We start from the raw sequence: 23,161 nt of genomic DNA on the forward strand, positions 1-23,161 counted from the left end.
TTCAACCCTTTACTCTTATTTCAGTTTAACAGTCTCTCATCTCACCGAGCTGCCTTTTTAAATAGTCTCAGGTAGATCAACAATCACAGCAAGAACATCTTCCCATTCTTCAGTCCCATCACCCCACTCCATATGTTTTTGTCCAATCAGTGCTTCCGATGAAACTAATGTAGGTCATGCATTAACTTTAAAGTTTGAACAAGCAAGTGACAAGTGAACCTGAGGAAGCTAGCCATTTGACAAACAGCACTGGTGGAACTGCATCACAGAAAGCAACTAACAGGTAAGGAATTCTTCTTCCTGTGGACCAGTGGCCGCCTGTACAGACCGGATGGGGCATGAGTAGGGTTATGCTCAAAGGAGAGGGGAAGTAAATGACTTGTTAAATAGGTCCATCTAACCCAGCAGTGCAGACTGCTGCTCCTAATTCAAAGGCAAGCAGAACTGGAGTTTCACGCCATTAAACAGGAGAACTAGTTCAAATATTAAGAAAGGGGAGAAAGATGGTGTTATCTTCTAGGAACATAGGAATGCCACATTGGATCAGACCCAAGGTCCACCTAATCCAGTATCCTGTCTGACAAAAGCCAACACCAGATGGTTCAGAGGAAGGTATAAAAAATGTCTCAGACAGATGTGGGACGACCTATTTTCCTCCTCCATCCTGTTAGATTTCATCCTCATTTCTAATCGTTACAGATTTGCTAATAAAGGGGAATTAATACTTAAGGCTACATCTTATATACTCAATGAAAAAAGAGAGAGAATATTATATGTATAAAAGCTGGACTAGGCAATGCAGTATGTTGATGGCTCAGGTTTCCATCTCTGGAAAGTTTCAGAAGATATTTGCTTCAATTAAGTCCCCATTTTGGGAATTGCCATCATCCTCCAGTGATGGACATATTAGAAATCCATGTAATAAAAATAATTTTTCCATATAAATGTCACATGACACGGACGATGACCGGCAGTTTCTGCTCATGAGAGGTTGCACAGCTGAAGAGCAGACGAGATAGAAACTAGGACTCAAGCCCTGGCAGAGCTGAATGAGGTTAGCTTGAACTGCACAAGCATGCATTGTGCCTGGCTTGTCAGTGCTATTAATCAGCCCCATTCATAAGCACTAAAACTCCCAACATTCCCATCCCCCTTTGCCAATCAAAATCGTGATCTAATTATTACAAACACGTTTGTGTAACTTCAGCACTTTTGTCAGTCTGAATAATGCACGTTAACCTTCACATGAGTTAAATATGTTTAAACAATGAAACAAGCTTTAAAAAACTCTCAGGTTGTTAACTTGATACCACACTAGGAGGGGGAACCAGTTAGACCGTAGAGTTCAGCATGCTTTATATAACACATGCATATGTCCAGGTTGAGACCAAATATTGAAGATTAAATGTTTAAATCTGTTTTACCAGTTTGCTTAGGCTGAATACTTGAGCAAGAAGCTGTTTGTGCATTTCTTTGCTTGGTAGGAGAGTTGGAAGAAAGCTACCCCCATCCCATCCTATTCAATTCAGCATTAGATAGCTCACATGGTGCACAGAGTTTATCACTAGATATAAAGTGCAAAATGGATATTAAAGGATATCTAATTGGTTGTGGGGTTTTTTTTTAATTAAAACTAGCTCCGTGGGGATTCCTGCCATTCCTGACAGTCATTAGGGAAACTTAAGCTGCTAAAGTAGCAGCCATTCTATTTTAAGCTTAATCTAAAGCAGGTGCTTGTTCCCATACCCAATTAGGCCAGTCTTTAATGTTTAGTTTATGGAAAAGCAATCCTCCTTGTGCTGTCTGTAGTGGATATAATTTATTACAACTGCCTTTTTCAATGCAATAATATACATTTTGCATGAATATATTGCTCTTTCAAAGATTACAATGACTTCTTACAACATCCTTGCAAGGTAAATTTTAATGTACATTTTCCAAATGCGGAAACTAGGTACAGAGAGGTTAAGTGACTTGGCCAAGGTCACTCAGGGAGTCAGAAACCTGTCCCTATCAGCAATGGGGAGAGGACGAGATTTACAAGCAAATTCCCTGACAAACTCTACTAAAGAGACAGCTTCTCTCTTTGGAGAACCACTCAGGAGCAGTAAACTAGGAATCACCTGATGAACCAGGCTCTCAATCAGTCCAGGACTCCCACTCCTTTCCCAACCCATGCCAGGTCCAGGACCTGGGCTGGAAGGTGAAGAGAAAGTTAGGTCAGATGAGAGAGACTCCCCAGCTAGTCCAACAAATGCAGATTGGCGTGGCAACAGCACAGACCAAACATGATTCTAAAACCAGCATATCCCATTCTGTAGGCCCCCCCCCAAGTGGGGAGCCGGCTGAGGATCTCTGTGAAAAACAGCACTAGGGAGAGAAAATGAGCATTGGACCATGGAGAAAATGTCCGATACTGGATGTACCTGGTGGATTCTGACTGATCCACTTCTTGTCTTGGAAAAAAAAAATACGTAATAAGTAGAGGGGAAAGCTTATTCACTTGGAAAGCCTAAATTGTCAGAGAAGCCTATCTGCAAGAATTGATGCTCATGTAGAAGAGTATGACGTATAGTTATAGGGAGCCAAAGTGAAGTGAGACTGTCAGGTGAAATTTCAAAACAGGATGAATTTTCAGTTTTTCCAAGTATTTTCACTCAATATCATTGTGAAATAAATTATTCTCTGAATAGAAACTGGAACTGTTAAATTTGTAGATTGAATTCAGTTATTGAACTGTGAAAGGGGGATTTTAATCCCACTGCACGTGAAAAGCTCAACCTAATTGCAGCTATGGAGTTGCTTCCAATGCTTCCATAATATTGGTTAAATAGATGGATACTTGAGGTAAAACCCCAGCTCCAAAAAAAGTCAATGGCAAAACTCCCATCAATAGAGCCCTGTGTGGATACACAAATGTGTATCTAGATCCGATCCACTATCCACAAAAATTATCTGTGGAGTTGTAGGGCTCTACACTGGGGGCTGGGCTGAGGCTCCAAGTCATCCCCCCCCCCCCCGAGTCCAGTCAGGGAGAGCCATGTGGGGAGCCTGCGTGGAGTCTGACCCTCCACCTGCCCTCAGCAGGGTGAGGAGCTTAGGGGGGTGGGGGGAAAACACAGCTGGGGCTGCTCTCAGCACCCTCCCCCCACCCCACTGCGAGCAGATGGAGGGTCCGCCGTGGCTCCCCACAGCTCCTTAGCTGGGCTCCATGCTGGCCTGCCGTGGGGGAGACCTGTGGAGCTGCCCAGAGGCTACTCAGGCCCCCTGCCCAGGGCAGGTGGAGGGTCTGCTGTGGCTCCCCACAGCTACCCATCTGGCTGTTACCGTCGCTGGGCTGGAGCCGGGTTGGGTAGACCCGTGCTGGCAGCTGTGCGGAGCTGGGGTAGACCCGTGCTGGCAGCTGTGCGGAGCTGGGGTAGACCCTCCACTTGCCCTGGGCAGCTCGACAGGTCTCCCCCAGGCCAGGCCAGAATGGAGCCCAGCCAGGGTCCCTGCCCCAACCCCACCCCACCCAGCGTTCCTGCCCCTCAGCCCCTGCCAAATGTCCCTGCCCCCCCAGCCGAGGGCAGGTGGAGGAACCCAGGCTCCCCACAGCTGCCAGTGTGGCTCTCCCTGACCCAGCCTGGTCATGGTAAGAGCCGGGTGGGTAGCTATGCAGAGCCACAGCAGACCCTCCACCTGCCCTGGAAAGGGGGGCCCTCCCAGCCCCCGGCCCATGTTCCTGCCTCCCAGGGCAGGTGGAGGGACCCAGGCTCCCCACAACTGCCAGTGCGGCTCCCCCCGATCCAGCTCCAGCCGGGGGGCAGGCGGCTTGGAACTGCAGCCCAGCCACTGTAAGAGCCAGGCAGGCAGATGTGGGGAGCTGCGGTGGATCCTCCACCTGCCCTAGGCATGGGGCTCAAGCAGCTCCCCCCCCAGTGTCCCTGCTTCCCAGGATCCCTGCCCAGGGCAGGTGGAGGATCTGTGCCGTGGTTCCTCACAGCTGCCCACTTGTCTCTTACCATCAAAGCCCTGCGTGGATACAAAATTTGTATGCGCAGAAATGGTCCATGGATATCCACATCCATAGATATAAAGCAGATACCCATGGATGTGCAGGGCTCTACCCTTGCTTCCCATGCTTATTTTATTTTGATAGTTTCTTTGCCAAACCATGTGATGATGTAGCTATAAATATTTAGCATTATCCCATAGGACTACTACATATAGTAAAAAGGTGTGCTTGAACACACATTCATTTGTTGTTGAAGCAGGATTAGATTGCAGATAAATTGTCAATTTCTGAATTGTACCACACTGAACTCAACATTTGTGCTTACGTAATAAATGAAAAGAATGAAGAGGAAAAAAAAATACAGAACAGGAAGAACAAAGCTAATTGCTAACGCACCCACATTTTATATTTATGTTTAAGTACTTCCTTGAAACTCAACTAAACCTCAACTTGACTTGATTAGAATATTAATTGTATGTATCTTAAGTGTTAACATATTTGGACAACTGAAATGCTTATGTATGTTTCATGACAAATTCCCATGGAAATAATGCTATCAAAATAATTACAAAATATTAGTTGCATTCTACACACATGAATCAGAAAGACCACGTAGACAAGTATAAACAAATCTAAACTTCCAATTAATTATTGCTGATCATAAAGGAAGGCACTTTTCAAAATAAATTACAAGGCTAATTAATTGCTGTCACACAGAAAAGTAACAATGTAACATCGTTGTGCAGTAGCTTTAAAAGCCTACTACTTACTGTAACTTTAGCTTGGTTAGTTTGAACAAAGGCTATAACATTTAAAAAAAACAAAACTAAAGTTTCCAGCTTTTATTTTGATCAATTTAGATATTATTGGATAACAGTATCGAGTATTGTTAGACACTGAATAATTGGAAGTGGAAAGTTAACATTTAAAAAGGCCTGCTAAATTTCAAATAAGGTTAAAAAAAGGGCTCAGAGGAAGGCATATGACAATCAAAGATGACTAACATCTAAAAGTTGCTCTATTCAAGCACTGACATATGCTATGTAGGCTACCAGGAACCTTTATGGTCATATGACAAAACCAACCACTTACTTCAGTCAAAGTTACAGGGACAGACTTGATCAAAATAAGAGCAAGTCGCTGTGCCTTGCTGTACATGCACATAGTATCACTCAGTTCTACATAGGCAATACAGTTCTGACTTGGACTTGAATTGGACTGGTTAACATGTTCAGTTCCTGTTAGAAGCTTTAGGATAGGAATCAAGAAACATGGATTATAGACGTTTTGGAAGCAGCACATTTCAGTAACCTGCAATGCAAGAGTGCAAAGAAAGATTACCACTGTGTTTGAAGACACAAAGGGCCCAAATTTAAAATGGTCTTTATTAATGCACGCCCCCAAAGTTTGCAAGTGCATCTCTTTATCCACATAAAAGAATGCACACATCTGGGTGAGCATTTGCACATGTAATTACACTGTTTTGCTGGGCAAACATTTGAACTCAGAGATTGAAAGCACTTCTTTTGGGATGTCTGCAATTTAGTCCACAGCTTTTTAAATAAATGTGGTCAGATTCATCATGTAATTATTAAAGAAGAATAATCAAAACACTCTTCCATACTCTTGCAAAATGATTCCAAGAAGAAACTGAAGGACTCATTGAAATGTATAGATTGGACTTCCATAGTTTAGCCTGTCTAGAGTAAAAAGGAAAAAGGGGTGAAATTAGCAGCCATAGTGTGGTAAGAAGGCTTGCAGTTTCTAAAGAGTAGCTGGGAAATAACATTTAAATAAAATAGATTTCAGAAGTCAATATTTCCATACCTGGCACTATATAGTATCTGTAAACTTCCCCCTTAAATCAAAACTACTATCTGGCACAGACATCATTTAAAACATGTAAAAGTTTTCCATACATCTGGACTTTTTATATTAAAAACAAAGCAGACGGGCTAAAGGCAATTTTCTTTGCACAGTCGCAAATAAAATTTTTTTAAAAACTGAGTTTGATATTGATTTCTCCAAGGAGTCCTCGGTAGAATTCTTCTCTCTTCCACCCAAACCTTGAGTCAGAATCACCAATCTTTCAATGTGTTTAAACACACTGATATTCATTTTAATGTGCAAGGTTCATAAAACAGCTTTAACCAGATGAACTAAATGCTTCTCCAAAGTCTGAAAACATCAAAAGTTACGGTAATAAGTGAGTTCATATTTTTCAGTTGAGCTAAAAGGATTTGGATCCATTAATTTGTTTTAATTAAAGGCAAATTGCTGCTTAATGGTGTACAAAACCCAGCCTCAGTGCTACTTCAACTGCAAGGAAGAAAGCTCCAGCTCAAGTTTCAGCATGGTGTGATGCCATTATCCTCCACAGTTCTCCACCAAAAAGATGGAAGCCCAGACTTGGTATTTCTAATGTAAGAAGGGAAAAAAAGCTAGAACACTTTTTGGGGGGAACAACAAACAATTTTGGTGCCTTCTTTAAAAATAATTTAGCAGTAAATAGCAAAACATTTCCCCCACCTCCATTCTCCTTTGAAATGGAACAGAAGACTATTGTAAAAGTTTTTACTTTATTTCTGAGATCATACTGAGCTTTCTGAATGACTCCATCCTGACATATGTTAATTCAAAGTGATCTCCAGCACCTTTAAGAGAGACGTGTACTGGTTTTGACTAGAGTCAAATTAATGTAAGAGAGGAAATATTGTGGGGGGGTTTATTGTTAGCAAGCAGTGTCAGAAAGTTACAAACATTAAATTTAGTCTTAACTAACACAAAGAAGTTCAATTACAACTGCAGCTAAAATTGTGTAGGTAATCATTCTACATCTAAAAGCATAGAAGGATATATTTACTAGTAAGCAGATTCTGCAATCCTAACTGGAACTGCAATCAAGAGTAAACTACTACTCAGTGTAACTAAGGATGGCAGAATCTGACCCCAAAGAATTATATTTTTTGTAAATAATCTTTTAAAGTAAGTCACATTACCAGACATGGATTTTGGCCATCTATTTCTTGTTTAACAATAGCTGAAAACAACCTAAGTACACAGGTTATTTACAAGTTTATAAACAATTTGCAAAGATTACAATGAACATCCTGTATCAGAGTTACACAGAAAAAGCCTCAGGGAAGAAAAGCAGCAATGACTTTTACAATCATGCATACAATTGTTTCAGAAATAGTATGCTGTGTGAGTAATCCAATTGGAAGACTCCTCCTTCGAGCGTTTTGCTGAGCTGTGTGACGTAAAAATAGACTTGTATGCCTCTGATTTCTCCTCACTGTTGGCAATGGATCTCTTGGTGGTGCCAGCTGAAGCTTTACTGATTTTTTCTGATGCAGAAGAACTTTCATTAGCTTCTAGAGAAGAAACGAAAATTCAATTTCTCTAATTTGCAAATTTAAAAAGCCCCTAAGTTATTAAATCATTTTTGTACCTCTGGAAGATAAGTTTATTGATGGCTTGATTCAGAAATCTGACAGCTATGAATATCTTTCATGAATGTATGAGGTAGGTTCTAGTTTGTCATTTGTACCTCTTTCCGCACATACAAAATTGGCAACTAAATCTAGATACAGGAAAGTATGTCTCTCTCCACTCTGTGTGCATGTACACCCTCCCTTAGCCTTCTGCACTGCTTAACACAGTATTGACATCATCTACTCCTGTATGCAAAAAACAGAGCTCTGAACTCTGGTCTTAGCAAGTAAGTGTAGGAGGCTATTTTTCTTGATGAAGTGAATGCCAGAATCATCATTTATAAACTGAAGAACTCAGCCCTTCTTTGGGGAGAGGCAGGGATCAGACACTTTTATAATGAAAATACTCTGATTACTACACAAAAGCACTATTGCTCATCATATAACTATCTCTGGATTCATCAAACAGATAACTTTCTCTTCAGAAAATGTTGTCTTCTCTTACTGTAACTTACATGATTTTGAGTCTCATTTCTAAACTCTGACTGACCTTTACAATGTGCTCATTTTTATAGCTCTGGATAAAAAAAATCAATGTGAATTAGAGACATTAAATTTTGTCATATTACCTAAAGTCATACTGCTACTCTTAGTCTGGACTAATGGGTAGCCAAGTGTAATCTTAACTGCATGACTGCTGCTGAATATATTAGGTATGTCCTGAAGTTATTCTCCAGTGTTCTGATATGTAACAGAACAGCAATCAAGTTATTAAAATATCCAAAGCTGATTAGTTTCGTTTGAAAGGAATGTCAAAAGAGACTTGTCCTTCTTCAGATTTAATGGGAAATAACAATTTTTCTGCAAAAGTTATAAACTCCTCCCCAACACTACCAACCTTGCAAACTTAGATGGGCAAGAATATTTATTTTTACCAAGTTAAATCCTATAAAAACTGGAATTGGTAATGAAAACCATAAGGTGACCCTGTCTTATTTTACACTAAGTCCTCTATGATGCATTGAACAAATCTCTCACAGGGTCATATACGGGGGCGGAGGGGGGGGAATAACACTACTTTTAGCATAGCTGACGCTTTTATGGTTTGAGAGGAAATAGTAAACAATCTTCTTCAACTCCTAAATAATGGTATTAACACCACAAAGTGGAACCGATTAAGATACAATCGATAAAACAGACACATAAAAGAAAATATGGATGATATTAAGTACCCAATTGTCAGACCCAGGCTTCTGGGTGTGCATGCAAACATTGGACTGCACTCTGCCCACACGCTTGTGCATTTGGAAAGTTTTAACACCTCCATGTGTGCACAAATGTTAGAATTTTACCTCCAACTGGGCTTTATAAGGACAAATTCTCTAACACTCTGCACGTGCTTACATTGGAATTTTCAAGCATGTTTGCAACACGTGGTTGCATGGGTATGTATGAGCCATTTTGAGCACACACCAAGGGAGGAAGGGTAAAAGCCTGGTCAAAAATTTGGCCCCAAATAGCTTACAAAGAATCTCTAAAAATATCTGAACACAGGAAAACTGTTTATGAAAATTTTCCCAGTTAAACTGAAACAAAACACCAACCTGCACTCTTTGTGAAGACAATCTGTTTCCTTTCTCCAGAATTAGTGTTCATACCATCTTTTGCAGTCTTTACTTCTGATGGCCCTGGAGAATCTGCAGAAAAGGAAAAAAAAGCAAAAGCATAAGCTGGTTAAATTACTCAGAAGGTAAATGTAAGTTATAGCTGTGACGACGTTACCTTCAGTGGTGTCTTGTTGAGAGACTGATTCCGCTGCCTTACATTTCTTTGATTTCTGAAACAATATAAGCAGAAAACAGGTTACATTTAGAATCTCCATACTGGATATCAAATCAAGTGTGCATTTGATAGAAATTCAAGTCCCTTTGCTATGCTTATGTTTTTTCTACAATGAACTTGTTTCTTTCCATACAGCTGCTTTATGCTTTTCTTACTATTTTAGTATAGAAAATAATATTTGATTAGCTTGGAGGCATCTCAAATAACAACACATAGGTTGAAACTAAGCTGCCTAGAAGCAGTTTTTTTTCTTATTTGGTTTCATCTTTTTATTAATAAAATTAGTCTTTGTATTTTTTTTTAAAATGACCAGCTCTTCGGTAATTTTATTGACTAGCATTGAAACCATTTGGTGAGATACTACAGCTGTGCACAATTGTAATGAATAATGGCATTTCTGAACAAAAGAAACTTCAGCATAAACAAATAATTGGAATCCTTACTATAATTCAATCTTTATTTTTCTCAATTAATCTTGGTTTTAGCTGCTTTATATTTCCTAGTTTTATGAAGGCATTCCTTCTTATATGGATACTCACTTGAAAAACAAAGCTTAGTAGAACAGTTCATTTTAATTTCTTAGAAGGCTGAAAAAATATCAGTTCAATAGCATCTCTTGGCAAGATTTTCAAAGCCCACTTTTGTATGTGCTCAAATAAAAAATCTCTGTGTTAGACTATGTAAAAATACATTTAAAAAAACCGTATGAAAGTATCAGAGAAAAACAATGACAATATTTGATGTTTAAAGATTTGCAGATACTGTCAGCAACTGTAAATTTCTTCAAAGTGAAGAAATTTACTAACACTGCAAACAGATGACTAACCCCCATGAAGGTAAACGTTTAAAATATGTTGCTGAATCTATGAGCTTGCATACTGTCACAAGTATGATTTAATCTTAGGGGAAAAAGTGACCTAGCAAATGCTGCTCTTAGTCTTGTCCAGCAGGTGATGCTAAAAGACCACTATTATAAAGCCAGAAATAAATTACTCAAAAAGAAAGGGCATACTTGTGGCACCTTAGAGACTAAACTAATTTATTTGAGCATAAGCTTTCGTGAGCTACAGCTCACTTCATCGGAATACTCCTTTTCTTTTTGCGAATACAGACAAACATGGCTGCTACTCTGAAATAAATTACTGTGATTCCATCCGATGAAGTGAGCTGTAGCTCACAAAAGCATATGCTCAAATAAATTTGTTAGTCTCTAAGGTGCCACTAGTACTCCTTTTTGTGAATACAGACTAACACGGCTGCTACTCTGAAATAAATTACTGTGATTTCTTTGCAGTATGTGGATGTAAAGAGCACTCTTTTCACTATGCCTCCATCTTTGTGTTATGGACATGCAAGACACTGAAACTTACAAGAATGCTATCTGAGTGCTTCAGGAAACAGGATTTTTGTATATTTCAATAACCTGTCTGCTTCAAACACAGAACAGGCAGAGGGAAGGGATGATGTATCGGAAACGTCTTCGTTCATGGAAAAGGTCTGCACGCTAAATCTGACAATGGATCACCTGACAACAATTGAGGCTTTCACATATTAGTTCTTCATCCAATAAGCAGACAGAATTAAACTTAACAGCTTACAACAAAAAATTGCATTTTCAGGGTAGGTTTTAGCATTGAGTATTTCTTTAGCAGCCCAACTAACAAGCCTGTCACACTTGCCTGCTCTCCAGTTAATCCAGAGTCCAAAGTTCTTACTGACACCGGATAACCAATTAGAGGTGTTGAACAGAAGAAGATGCAGCCCTAATAATATTTACTGATACTACTGAAACAACATGGATTTGGGTTTTTTTTGGTTTGAACAATGCAGAATATCTACAAAAAACTTGGCATAAGACACGTTTCTCTCTTCCACATCTCAATTTTAGTTCTTGAAATGATCTTCTCATTTCTGAAGATAGATGAGGAAGCACTGTTCTTGAAATGTAGACCTAAATAAGAGTTTTGTTCATTCAAATTTGCGTATTTGGATGGTTGCTACCCAGCAATTCCAAAGACCAAGGAGGCTCCCCATTGAACCAAGGAGAAGCTGCAATGAGCACACAGTATTTATATTAAATACTTCTTGTATAATATGCTACTTTAATTCAGTTTGACAAGGATAAGAACAAGATGCACTCTACCCACAGGAGAAAGGATCAGCAACCAAAGACCAAAATTAGATTGTAAGAGAAGTTATTACTCAGACTGAGTGAAAATAAGTTAAATGTAAAAACTAGTGCCAGTAAAATAAGTGTTCTTTCGTATGGCTTGAGTAGGTAGCAACAACTACAAATTAGTAAAATATGGGTTACTAAAAATGGTAAGTTATTTTATTAAAACCTATTTAGAAAAGACTACCATGAGCTTAAGAAATGAATATAAAACATTGTAGAATGAAACTTGTATAGATCTTATAGGCAACCACCTGTTTCAAACAACTGTTCTAAAGGATTCTCAAATGTATCAACTACAATTCTGTTCCTGTGTTATTAGAAAACCATCTCTAAGAGGTCACTTAAAATAGGCTTCACCATAATATAAAAGCAAATGCAACTGAGGATAAGTGACACACAGAATAACTAATTAACACATTCCAATTACACATGGCTGGCCTCCAGCACAACAGCACTGAAGAAGCAATCCTATTACCCTGGTTGGAGAATTAATTTTGCATTCTGACATATTTTAGCTTTCTTTCCATTCAAAAGCTGACTCAAAACAGAAACAGCTGAAAAAAGCAAAACTACCCTGGGACTATTTCGAAATAAGTTGCTGCAGCAATTTAGACTCTTTAGGCCAACTATAATTCTTGACTATTTCATGAAACACAGTGAGGGGGAGTCTACTGGAAGCTGGGTGGTGTTCTCAGCACATATTCAGGGTGGTGAGATAGTGTTTCGGACTGAGGGTAGGAGAGAGGTACAGGTGCAAGGAGGAGCAAGAATAAAGCAGTTCGTATTTCAAGGATCCTACCAGTTCTGTAGTTAAAGTTATAGAAGGATTTTGGCATGACCTTTTCATTTGGATTCATTCTTGGACTCTACTGACCACATATTACTCTCTTGAAAAGTCCTGAATTTGTGTACATACTGAATACAAATTTAGTCATTTCCTTGCTTCAGAACAACTACTCAAGTAGTAGCTAATCTGGTACAGAAGCCAATGTTTATTTCTCTCTGATTAATTTGTTAGATTATAAATTACTGAGGTGAGCAGAGAGAAAAGGTGGAGCTATTCTGAATAATACAAGAGTTTAAACTAAAATTATGGTCGAAAAAAACCACCCCAAAACTGTAATTTGGTCAGCAGATACGGGTAACAACTTGATGCTTGTGAAAAGTACCACAAAATCTAATGACAAGAAATTGGGACCTTGGTTTTACATCTCCACCAGCATGGCGCCCCAGGTACTGTGGAAAGGGATTGGTTTTGCACCAATTTAGAAAAACAGTGCCACCAACTGCACCACCAATTGCCAAAATACTAGGTTCAAATATTGGCCAAGACTGACACTACTTAGTTGGTGAGATCTGATGATACCAGAGCTCGAGATGGGCATGGCTATCAATGTCTGTTAGAGGCTCACCACCCTGAACAAAGTTACATATCCAGGTGACTTTTTAAAACAGACTAGAATAATGAACTATAAAGTGATGCACACACTATCCACATACACAGGTGACTAGGAGAAATATTTTTCTTCCAGTAGCAGTGTCCCATGAGTGAGTTATGTACTTTTATTATGCACAATAAGGATCAATTAGATGTAGTCTTTATGTTGAATATCTGCAAAGTATGTTTCAATATATTTATTTCTATTGCATTTTTTCCCCAATTATCTTCATTATCCTTTGTATTGACATTACATTATGGTATGCCAAAGTGGCCGCCATACACTTGAACTGATGTTGGTTACTTTGGTCTTAAGCATAACAATATCTTTCCGGGACTTGGTCTGGAATAGACAGTGGAGATTACTGAATAAAGCCCCTACACTTCAGAATAGTATGCAGAAAATCAAAATGTTTTGCATCTAAAATGCATTGTCTTGCTGCAGGAGAATGCTGTAGAGAAACAACTAATACTTTAAAAAAAATTGTTCTGGATAAAACTGAAGCATTCAGATCAGTGCGTCCAACGTGAACTAAAAAGAGAGTTACCAGCAAGAAATAAAATCTGGATAGCTTAGAATGAATGTGGTTCATTCTGAGAATCAAGGAAGAATCTCTGTTTCTACAAATTGAACTTTCACCTATGAGATCTATTCATAAAAGATCTCATTACACACACACACACACACACAACTTCCTAGCATTTTTAAGTCTCTGTAAAATCATTACCTTTCCCACTTTACTCTTAAGCCTTCTCTCCTCCATTCTTTTCTTCAGCACTTCCACATCGTCTTTATTACCATTAAGTATAACCACATCAACATCTTGAAAGGGAACACCACACTTGAATAGAAAACAATGAAACAAAACATAACTTTTCAAGATTGGAAACAGATGTTTATGCTTGATGGATCTTTGTTTTAAAAGTACAGGTTTTTTTGAACACTCTTCAAAGAACTGCCACATCCTTATCTTTCCTTCCCTCTGCCTTTCCATTTTCATTTTCGCTCCCCATTTTTCTCAGTGTATATTTCTCTATTTTTAGACACTGATCAGAAACTGCAGCAGAAATGGCATTATACTATGGTCTTGCACAGAAGTGCTCCCACTCATGAGGGTGACTAAGGAATGAAAACTACAGTTAGCACTGGTAAAGCATCTGCATGGGAGCCCAATGTGATTCCATTTTGCAGCAGCTAACCGTGCAGGTTGCCTCATACTTGTCAACTAGGAAAATGGAGGCATATCCATTAGTCCTCATGCTTGATGTTTGTTAAATACTGAAAGTTAAACATTTGCACATATATTAACCCCAATTTAATCTAGACCAGTATCATGTATACATGTAAAGATGACATGCAAAGGGTTGTGCACTAATTTTGCTTCTTTCTGAGGTATAAATGAGGGCTGAAAAGAATTTTTTTAATGTTTTCCCCTTAAGCAATGGTGAATTTTTCAGACACCCTCTGTTTGTTAGGTGTTTGAGTTAAAACAAGAATAGTTTTGAACAGTGCAACCGAAAATTCCTCTTCTGTCAATTGTGCCAATATTCTCTCGGTACCTGTGTCAGAATCCTACTAGTTCTCCAGAGATTTGTAACATTTTCCACCAAAAAAAAAAAAAATCTAGACAATAACTGAATTTCTAATAGGAAACCAAAACGTCAAGCCCCCTTCATACCTCATAAAGAAGAAAACAGAGCCTAAACATTTTTTTTTGTTTTTAAAGCACTTTGAAGGTCCCCTTTAAAAAGGGGTGAACATGGGTTTTAGGGTTTTTACCACACAAAGTCCTTGAGTCTTTCTTGTAAATAATCACATTGTGAGAGAGAAAGCTAAAAATAAAAGTGAGCAATTAGTGTCAAATCAGTTCAGAAAGCTAGTTTAAATCAGTGCAGCCCTCTTATCTAGGCACACTTATATTGGTTTAAGAGTGCCTTATATTGCTTTAGCTCAACTTAAACCTGCAAGTCTATCTCCATTCAGCACCAAGCCAAAACCGTGACTGGCTGACAGTATACAAATCGTTTGGAGGGGCAGCTCACTATTGTATCTAATTAAGAATACACACACACACACAAAACACATCCTGAAGTGAATTTTGTTTGTGTTTTGATAGGTTAAAACTTTGCTGTAGCATAAACAGATTACTTAATTAGCTTTTGGCACAAAAAGGGAGACAAGACATTTCCTAAGTTAAAAGGCGCTGCTCTAATGGAAAAAAAGGTTGTGATGGGAGTCCACTCTCCAATTTCCAAGAAATGTAAATGATTAATTGATTAGGTGGACAACCTTATTTTCAAATATGGTTAAGGATGTGTCTAGGATTACATGTAATTACCAAAAAATCTTTTCATTTTTTTTAACATCAGCATTAATATATTTTGGAAAGTTAAGGAAATTAAATTTTCCTTTTTAAGGTGCCTGATGCATAGATTGAATTCAATCATCTACTACAACAGGGGTTAATTTTCTTGCCCCTCCAGCAGACTTAAAACGAAGGGGCAAGAAATTGCACGCAGCAGAACTGGCGACTGCACATGTGCAGATAATATACACTAAGTAGACCCAAACCAGCAGTAAGCACTACCGTGGTTGATTCATATCGTCTTACTGTGACACTGTTAGTACTGGTGTCACAGTAACCACCATTAACAGTTGGTGCTCCCTCCAAAAAGTCATTTGCTTCTGGATTCTGACCTTGCTGTCCGAAGTGTTTTCTTCACTTGGTGTGTACATGCAATGTACATAGAAATTAGTTCTTAATCTGGATTAATAAAGCCTTCAGCACAAAGGATAGTAATGGAAAAAACAACAGCAAGAGAGCCATAGTGGAAGGAATGTGATGCTATTGTACTAACTACTAATTTGTCTTAACAGGACAATGAGATGATTTTAATGAATGTTTTATCACTTCTAAATTTCCATCATCTACCATAATTACAATTGCTTTTCCTGTAATAGAAACTAAACTAGAAAACAAAGTTGGCAATATTCTTTTGTTCCATTACATCAATATGGGTAATTCTTATCTTACTTTTCCCCTCTTTTTTTCAATTGCTAAATCAAAAGGAGAAAATCTCTTTCAAAGTAGATGATCGGAAGTATTTTCTAAATACAAGAGACCATAAAACATAGCTATTAAACTATAGCCACCATGATTTCTAGTCAGTCGAAGGAAAAAATTCAGTATTTTGGTCTATTGCAGAAACAACCATCCCACAAGTACATCCTTTCAAAGGGATAATAAATACTGATGATCTTAATGGTGAACCATGCACTTAAGATACAAATAACTACATTTACAAGAAATTAATGTATCAATCTGCATAGAAAATTCTAAAAATATTCCAAGTGTATTAGAAAATTCTGAATTTGTACAAAACCCTATTCCATGCAAAAAGGTACAGAAACTGCATAGTTACACCACTATTTCTCTCTTCCCAGTAGTAATCTTACCTGGATTTTTTTTTTTTAATTAAATGGTACCATTGTACATTTTCTGTCCCAGTTGTAGATTTTTCTAACAGGTCCAGATTCTAATTTTCTTGCATAATCCATTAAAGAGGAAATCAACTTCATTTTTTTCTACAAATGCAACTAACAAAAGCACACTGGCATTTTTCCGCTGACTTGTTGCCTGTGAATGTATTTAACTAATATTTTAAACTATGCCAATTCTGCTCTGAAATTTGTCTCTCTCAACGGGGCAATATTTTAAAGTGAATACTTCTGTGTATTGATCAGAAACAAGTATAAAGATATCACCCTTTCAGAGGTTTATTCCAGAGAGACTGATGGGCAATTTGCTTTCCACAATGGCATAGCTATCAAACTGCAATTTTTTTGAAAGGCGGTTGTGTGGATAAAAGATGATAATGAAGGTAGTGGGACTTGTACAAGATATTAGAGTTGATATAATTTCTATTTTCCTCCTCTTGTCTCTCAACTACTGCATTCCTGATCTACTCTATCCAATACATGTAAGACTAAGCACTTACACATTGCTTTACAACCCAAATGCCCTGTATGTACATTGACTAATCTCCATGAGGTACAAAGTTTTCTTCCATGCATTTTTCAACTTAATTCATAGAAAGAACACTTACTTACCCTACAATAACAGTGGATCTTTGAAATGTTGAAGTAGCTTTGCGCAAGTTTGGAATCTTTTCTGAGTAAGTGTGTCAGAGCCATGCATGCACCCTGTGCTCCCATGCAAGGACATAAATGGCTGAGCAACCACGATCTTCCCTCAGTTCCCTCACAATCTGAAGCCTGTGACTGCTGAGAACCATGAAAAGCAGGAACAGAAGATATAGTCAGACTATATCCCATGACCCAACATCTCAAAGAATCACAACCGACTGTAGGGTCAGTAACTGGTTCTCAAGTATGTGTCAGTGTGGTCCAATTTTGGAGGGTTCTTGTCTTCCAGAGTCTCCTCAGATGAGCTGTCTTCTCCTGAACCATAAATACTACTAAAGATCCTGGATATATGTAAAATTGTTAAAAACCTTTAGATGGTACTTGGTGGTAGTGCTTTTCTACTAACTTTGAGGGGGAGGGAAAACAAAACTGGAGTGTGCTACAACCCCTTTAGCTGGGTCTATTATGTCCTGATTGATTGGAAGGGCAATTATTGATGGTCCTGAGGATGTCAAACAGCTTATGCATGTTCTCTTGGATCACCATTGTCTTGATGTCCAAGGTTTCAGTTATCCTCATGAGCAAGTTCTGGAAGGCCTTAAAATCATTTCAAGCCAGTGTCAGGACTGATCTGACTGTCTCATCAGGAGAAGATAAAAATGCCTTTGGTAGGGAGGGCAAATGAAGTGTCTCCAGAACCACCTGTGCCTAAAACAAGGAGTTTCCTCTAGCTCAGGTGTGAGGAGCTTGGTATGGCCAGTGAACCTGTGGATGCAAGGGACTTTGTCTTCTTCCTTGAAACCTGAGATGGACATATCGGAAGGTGGGCCCCCCGTAAGGCCAATATGACTGAAGTGGCAAGTTATAAGAGTACTGGCCAGATTGCAGTTGACTAGTCCATTGTCAATCTTGCATTGGTGCATGGCATGGGATGTCTGGAACTCCCTAGAGGGCCCTTTTCTGATTGATGCGAGCAGGTTCCCTTCTTGATAGAGCGGAGAAGGTATAACTTGGAGATGACAAGAAGAAGTATGTCCATGAACAGTAGTGCCATTGGATGCAGGGCTGCTGCCTGCTCAGATGCAGATGTGAGAGGTAATGAGTCTCTCTACTGAGTTCTCTCTCTCTACTAGGAAAGGTCTGCTGATTGATGCCATTGTCTGTACTGGTGCTGGTCTTGATTGGTACCAGTGTCACTATTTCCTCCACTTTCTTTTCAGTCAGTACCTTGTTCCCTGGGCTCAACGTTGATGAATATTTTGAGCTTTCCTTGCAAGATGATTCCACTGCATGCTCAGAGCTGTGCTTATGCTCAGCACTTCTTGAAGTAGATGGCATATATTCCAGATCTCTAGAGTAAGTGCTGATGCACTCGGCACAAACGCTGACAATGCCGAGGGTTCTGGTGCTCTGTTCAGTTTCTGAGATCCTGGCACTGGTAGCAGTGGCTCGGGTGCCCTTTTAGAGGATTTCTTCTCCCCACTGGAACTGGGGTATACTGTCTGGTTACTGGAAAATTTGCCATGGATAGTCTCCTCTACTCTGACTTGGTAGATCTCTTCTCCAGGCTCAAACATTACTTTCATGGATTGCTCAAGTAGATGTAATTTGAGCCCTAGTGTCTCTCAATTTTCAGATGTGGGACAAGAAGGAATGGCAGATTGTTGGGGATGTGTGCTTCCCCGAGGCACAATAGGCATCTGCCGGCTGTCAGTTAAGGGCATAAAAGCATCACACAATGGGCAAGTTTAAACACTGTCGGTTTAGAGTCTGCTATCAAGGTGTTTGGGGCAAAGAGCCTCACCTTGTGGTGTGGGGGCATACAGATTTAATAATTTTATTAAGATGTTAAAATAAAAGGAAAACAGTACAGAGTTTAACCATAATTTCTGGTTATCAGCCAATAAAGTACATATTATCAAGGGGTGCAAAGTTCACTTTAGGATCGGTTGGAGTAAGGAATACATAATCTGCAATATCCCCGATTGGGGTAAAAGGTTAACGGGTCAAAATTACAGACATTGATATATGGGGGTATGTTGTTCATATAATGGGTATGTTCAGGTATGGAGGATAATGAGTGGATACGATGATGAGGATGGATTTACCCTCATTTGGTGAGATTTAATGTTCAGTGAGTTTATAGTTCCAGTTCATATGGTCCAATGGAAAAAGTCTCTCAGTCCCTTTCTCATAGTTACTACTATTCTGAAAAGATTCTGGGCTCGTGTGCATGAGGCATATGTGAACTTACATTGAGATCCACAAGGACACTTACACTTGGCAAAAGACAACTTCAAAGGATAATACCAATGTTCATGTTTTTAAGTATTTTTTTTAAATTTTCACAGATTTTTAATTTTTTGAAATGTTCACAGTTGCAGGAAATATCGGGGGGTGGGTCAGACAAATTTAATAAGATACAGATTCAAAAAAGGAAAGCTTTATAAATGTTAAAATACAAACTGTCAACCTCACATGTCAAAATAAACCAAGTAAATATCATTAAACCAAACTCTAAAAAGTTATCAAGCAGCATTACTTACTTTGCCTGTCTGTAAATTTCTATCGACAAATATTTTTTCGATGGTTTGTGTGTGTATGGTGAAATCTGTTTACTGACATTTACCAATAAAAATCGAATCCTTCCAAGCCTACGTATACTTTAAGAACAATGTTTCATTGTGCGTATCCACTATCACTTGGCAGATGCTTTTTTTTTTTTTTTTTTCACACACACAAAGGGCAACTGTTAGTGGAATTTCCTTATCTAATCTCTCTCTATCAATTTCTGTCTTTGCATGTTCTGTAAGATGAAATGTTTTCGGCTGGCCAGGAAGATACTACCATGCCCATACTGCTTAATGCTAATTCTCTGCTTTTTTTCCCCTTCCATTCAAATCCCTTAATTGTCTGTTATTTAATTTATTTATTTCCAGAGGGGATTAACTGTTTGTCTAATAGACATTTCTCCCCTCTCCCCCCATGAGTTTATAAGAACATTTATGCAGTATTTTGACTGAAGTCTGTTTAATTTTTCTGTTGAGATGTAACCTCTCCCCTCCATAATTTCAAAGATGGGGGCCATATGGTTCAGAAAACTAATCCTAACACAGAAGGAAAAGAAACCTTGAAGGAAAAAGTAAGGCCTAGAAAGATATGTACCGAAAACCACTTTGACAGTAAGATAAATGTCTCACTAGTTCTGCTGCTCCTACCTACTTCATATTTCAGCTGCTGGTGGATAAGATACTACAACACTACCAACTTGTTATATTCTTATACTCTTGGTCATTTGTGATCCGGGACACCAGAAAGCTTGGCAGTCAAGACAAATATGTCTTTGTATTAAGTGGGGAATACATGGAGGTTACTAAAAATCTTTCCCTTGAGTCAGTAAAAGTCCTGTAAAAAGACAATCAAGTCCAGTTGGAGGCTTAGTAGGTAAAGAATCAAATACAGACACCCTTACACAAGGATGAACTGTTGTTTTTGGAAGTATTGCTCTCAGATGATCATACAAAATGACCCTATAATCCATTAAACCAGTGTTTCCCAAACTTGGGACGCTGCTTGTTCAGGGAAAGCCCCTGGCGGGCCGGGCCGGTTTGTTTACCTGTCGCGTCCTTTCGGTCATGCCCAGGAAGACAGATACAATAATTTTCTGTTCAGGGTTTACTGCAACCAATACATGCATCTCCATGACCCCAACCTTGTCACCGCAACATCTCCCAGTACCTTACTGCCATAGTACCTCATGGCATTAGAAGATCCTTTAAAAAGTTTTTCTCCCCTAATATTTTTCAAGTGTTTAAGTTACTGCTTGTGCCTTTAATTTTGCAATTATAACCACTAAATTTGCAGACAGGCACAATGTGAAAAATCTGAACAAGCAACCAGCTCCAGTTACGTTAGAGTGACCAAATTCTTCCAAGATATGGTAAAGTGAGGACAGTTTGAGAGATTGCACTTTTAAACAGCAGCACACTGCATGCAATGGAAAAACAGACTCCATCTTTCTCTACTGCTCCACCAGAAGCAGTTTGTTATTTGTAGTTTTGAACAAAAACATTGCATAGGTTTTTAAGTTGGCCGTGTCAGTGGACCTACAGCCTCACAAAGTTTTTTCCTCTGAATATTGCCTTCTGTGCTACAAAAAAATGATGTTTCATAACAAATCAGCTAAAATGTGAAAGTCTGGAATTAAAAAAATAAGGAAGTGGGATTCTACCAGTCCTTAAAGGAGGAGAACGAAGGCGAGACAAGATTATGATGATCAACAGATGGCTCAAGCAGTAGTGCTTTAAGGAGGACTTTGGGATATTTGACTACTGGGAGGCATTCATGGACAGAAGACTGTTCTCATGGGATGGCACAACTGATTAAAAGAGCTCTAAACTAGAAACTCTGGGGGAAATGGTTGGGAGATGCTCATGTAATCTCCATGCCAGATTTTAACATTGAAAGGGAGGAACATCAAGTAAAAGAGGATACCGCAATGGAGAACGGAAGAGCAGTGGGTAGGAAAATGTACATTAAGAGGAAAGATAGCTTCATTGGTCTGAGCACTAACAGTCAGGTAGGCGATACTGGCAATAGAATGACTACACCCAGCTGGGTGAGGAAAATGGGCAAAGCCAAGCAGCAACCATTAAAATGTTTGTACACCAATGCAAGGACCCTGGGTAACAAAATGGAGGAACTAGAACTATTGGTGCAGGAAGTGAAACCAGATATAGGGATAACAGAAACATGATGGAATAGCACTCATGACTGCAATACAGTTATTGAAGGGTATGTGCTGTTCAGGAAACACACAAAGGCAAAGGTGATGGTGCACTGTATATTAATGATGAGGTAGACTGTAAAGAAATTAGAAGTGATGGAATGGATAAGACAGAATCTATTTGAGCCAAAATCACTTTAGGGAAGAAAGCAACTAGAGGTTCCCTTGGGCTAGTGCTTTCTTAGTGCATTCCCTTGAGTATACTACAAACGCCCGGGATCTAATTTGGATATGGATAGGCACCTCTTTAACAATAATTTCATTAAAAACATGACTGGGAATTGTGTGGACTATGGGAGACTAACTTCCCAGATATAGATTGGAGGACAAGTGCTACTAACAATAGTATGGCCCAGATTTTCCTGGATGTGATAACTGACAGATTTCTTCACCAAATAGTTGCTGAATCAACAGGACGTGATGCCACTTTAGATTTGGTATTGGTGAGTACTGAGAGACCTCATAGAAGAACTGGTTGTAGGGGACAATCTTGCGTCAAGTGATCATGAGCTAATTAAGTTTAAACTAAATAGAAGGATAAACAAAAATAGATCTGCAACTAGGGTCCTTGATTTCAAAAGGCCTACCTTTAAAAAATTAAAGGAACACGTTAGAGAAGTGGACTGACTGAAGAACTCAAGGATCTGAATGTGAAGAAGGCTTGGAATTACTTTAAGTCAAAGTTGAAGAAACCATCTGAAGCCTGCATCCCAAGCAAGGGGAAAAAAATTGCAGGGAAGGGTTGCAGACCAACCTGGATGAGCAAGCAACCCAAACAGGTGAGTAAGAGAAAGCAGAAAGCCTACAAGGAATGAAAGCTGGGATGGATCAGCAAGGAAAACTACCTCTTGGAGGTCAAAGTGTAGGGATAAAGTGAGAACTGCCAAAAGACAAGCAGAGTTGGACATTGCAAAGGGAATTAAAACCAAAAGGTTCTATAGCCATATAAAAAAATATAAAACAAGGAAAGAAGAGGTGGGGCTGCTAAGCATTGAGGACTGGGTACAGATTAAAGATAATTTAGGCATGCTCCAACACCTAAACAAATACTTTGCCTCAGTTTTTAATAAGGCTAATGAAGAGTTTAGAGGGAGTGGTAGCATGACTAATGGGAACAAGGATATGGAGGCAGAAATTACCACATCTGAGGTGGAAGTCAAATTCAAACAGTTTAATGGGACTAAATTGGGGGACCCAGATAATCTCCATCCAAGACTATTAAAGGAACTGGCACATGAAATTGCAAACCCAATAACAAGGATTTTTAATGAATCTGTAAACTCGGGGGTCATACCCTATGACTGGAGAATTGCTAATATAGTTCCTATTTTTAAGAAATAG

At 39.0% G+C, this 23,161-nt stretch overlaps 1 protein-coding gene across 2 annotated transcripts in view; it reads right to left on the minus strand.

Moving 5' to 3' along the window:
• Window positions 1–6,559: 6,559 nt before the first annotated feature.
• The window catches only part of RTF2 (replication termination factor 2), a 51,225-nt gene continuing 34,623 nt past the window's right edge, over window positions 6,560–23,161 (minus strand). The window contains exons 6-9 of one of the 2 annotated variants that reach the window (XM_073309300.1): window positions 13,616–13,729; window positions 9,214–9,268; window positions 9,036–9,128; window positions 6,560–7,371 (exon numbers count right to left, since the gene is read on the minus strand). In XM_073309300.1, the coding sequence (XP_073165401.1) occupies window positions 7,184–7,371; window positions 9,036–9,128; window positions 9,214–9,268; window positions 13,616–13,729 (450 nt within the window). In that variant the 3' untranslated portion in view covers window positions 6,560–7,183. The remainder of the gene's footprint in view (window positions 7,372–9,035; window positions 9,129–9,213; window positions 9,269–13,615; window positions 13,730–23,161) is intronic. The other variant, XM_073309301.1, reaches the window with a different exon arrangement.

Source organism: Lepidochelys kempii, chromosome 13 (genome assembly GCF_965140265.1).
Source record: "Lepidochelys kempii isolate rLepKem1 chromosome 13, rLepKem1.hap2, whole genome shotgun sequence".
NCBI classification, from domain to species: Eukaryota; Metazoa; Chordata; order Testudines; family Cheloniidae; genus Lepidochelys; species Lepidochelys kempii.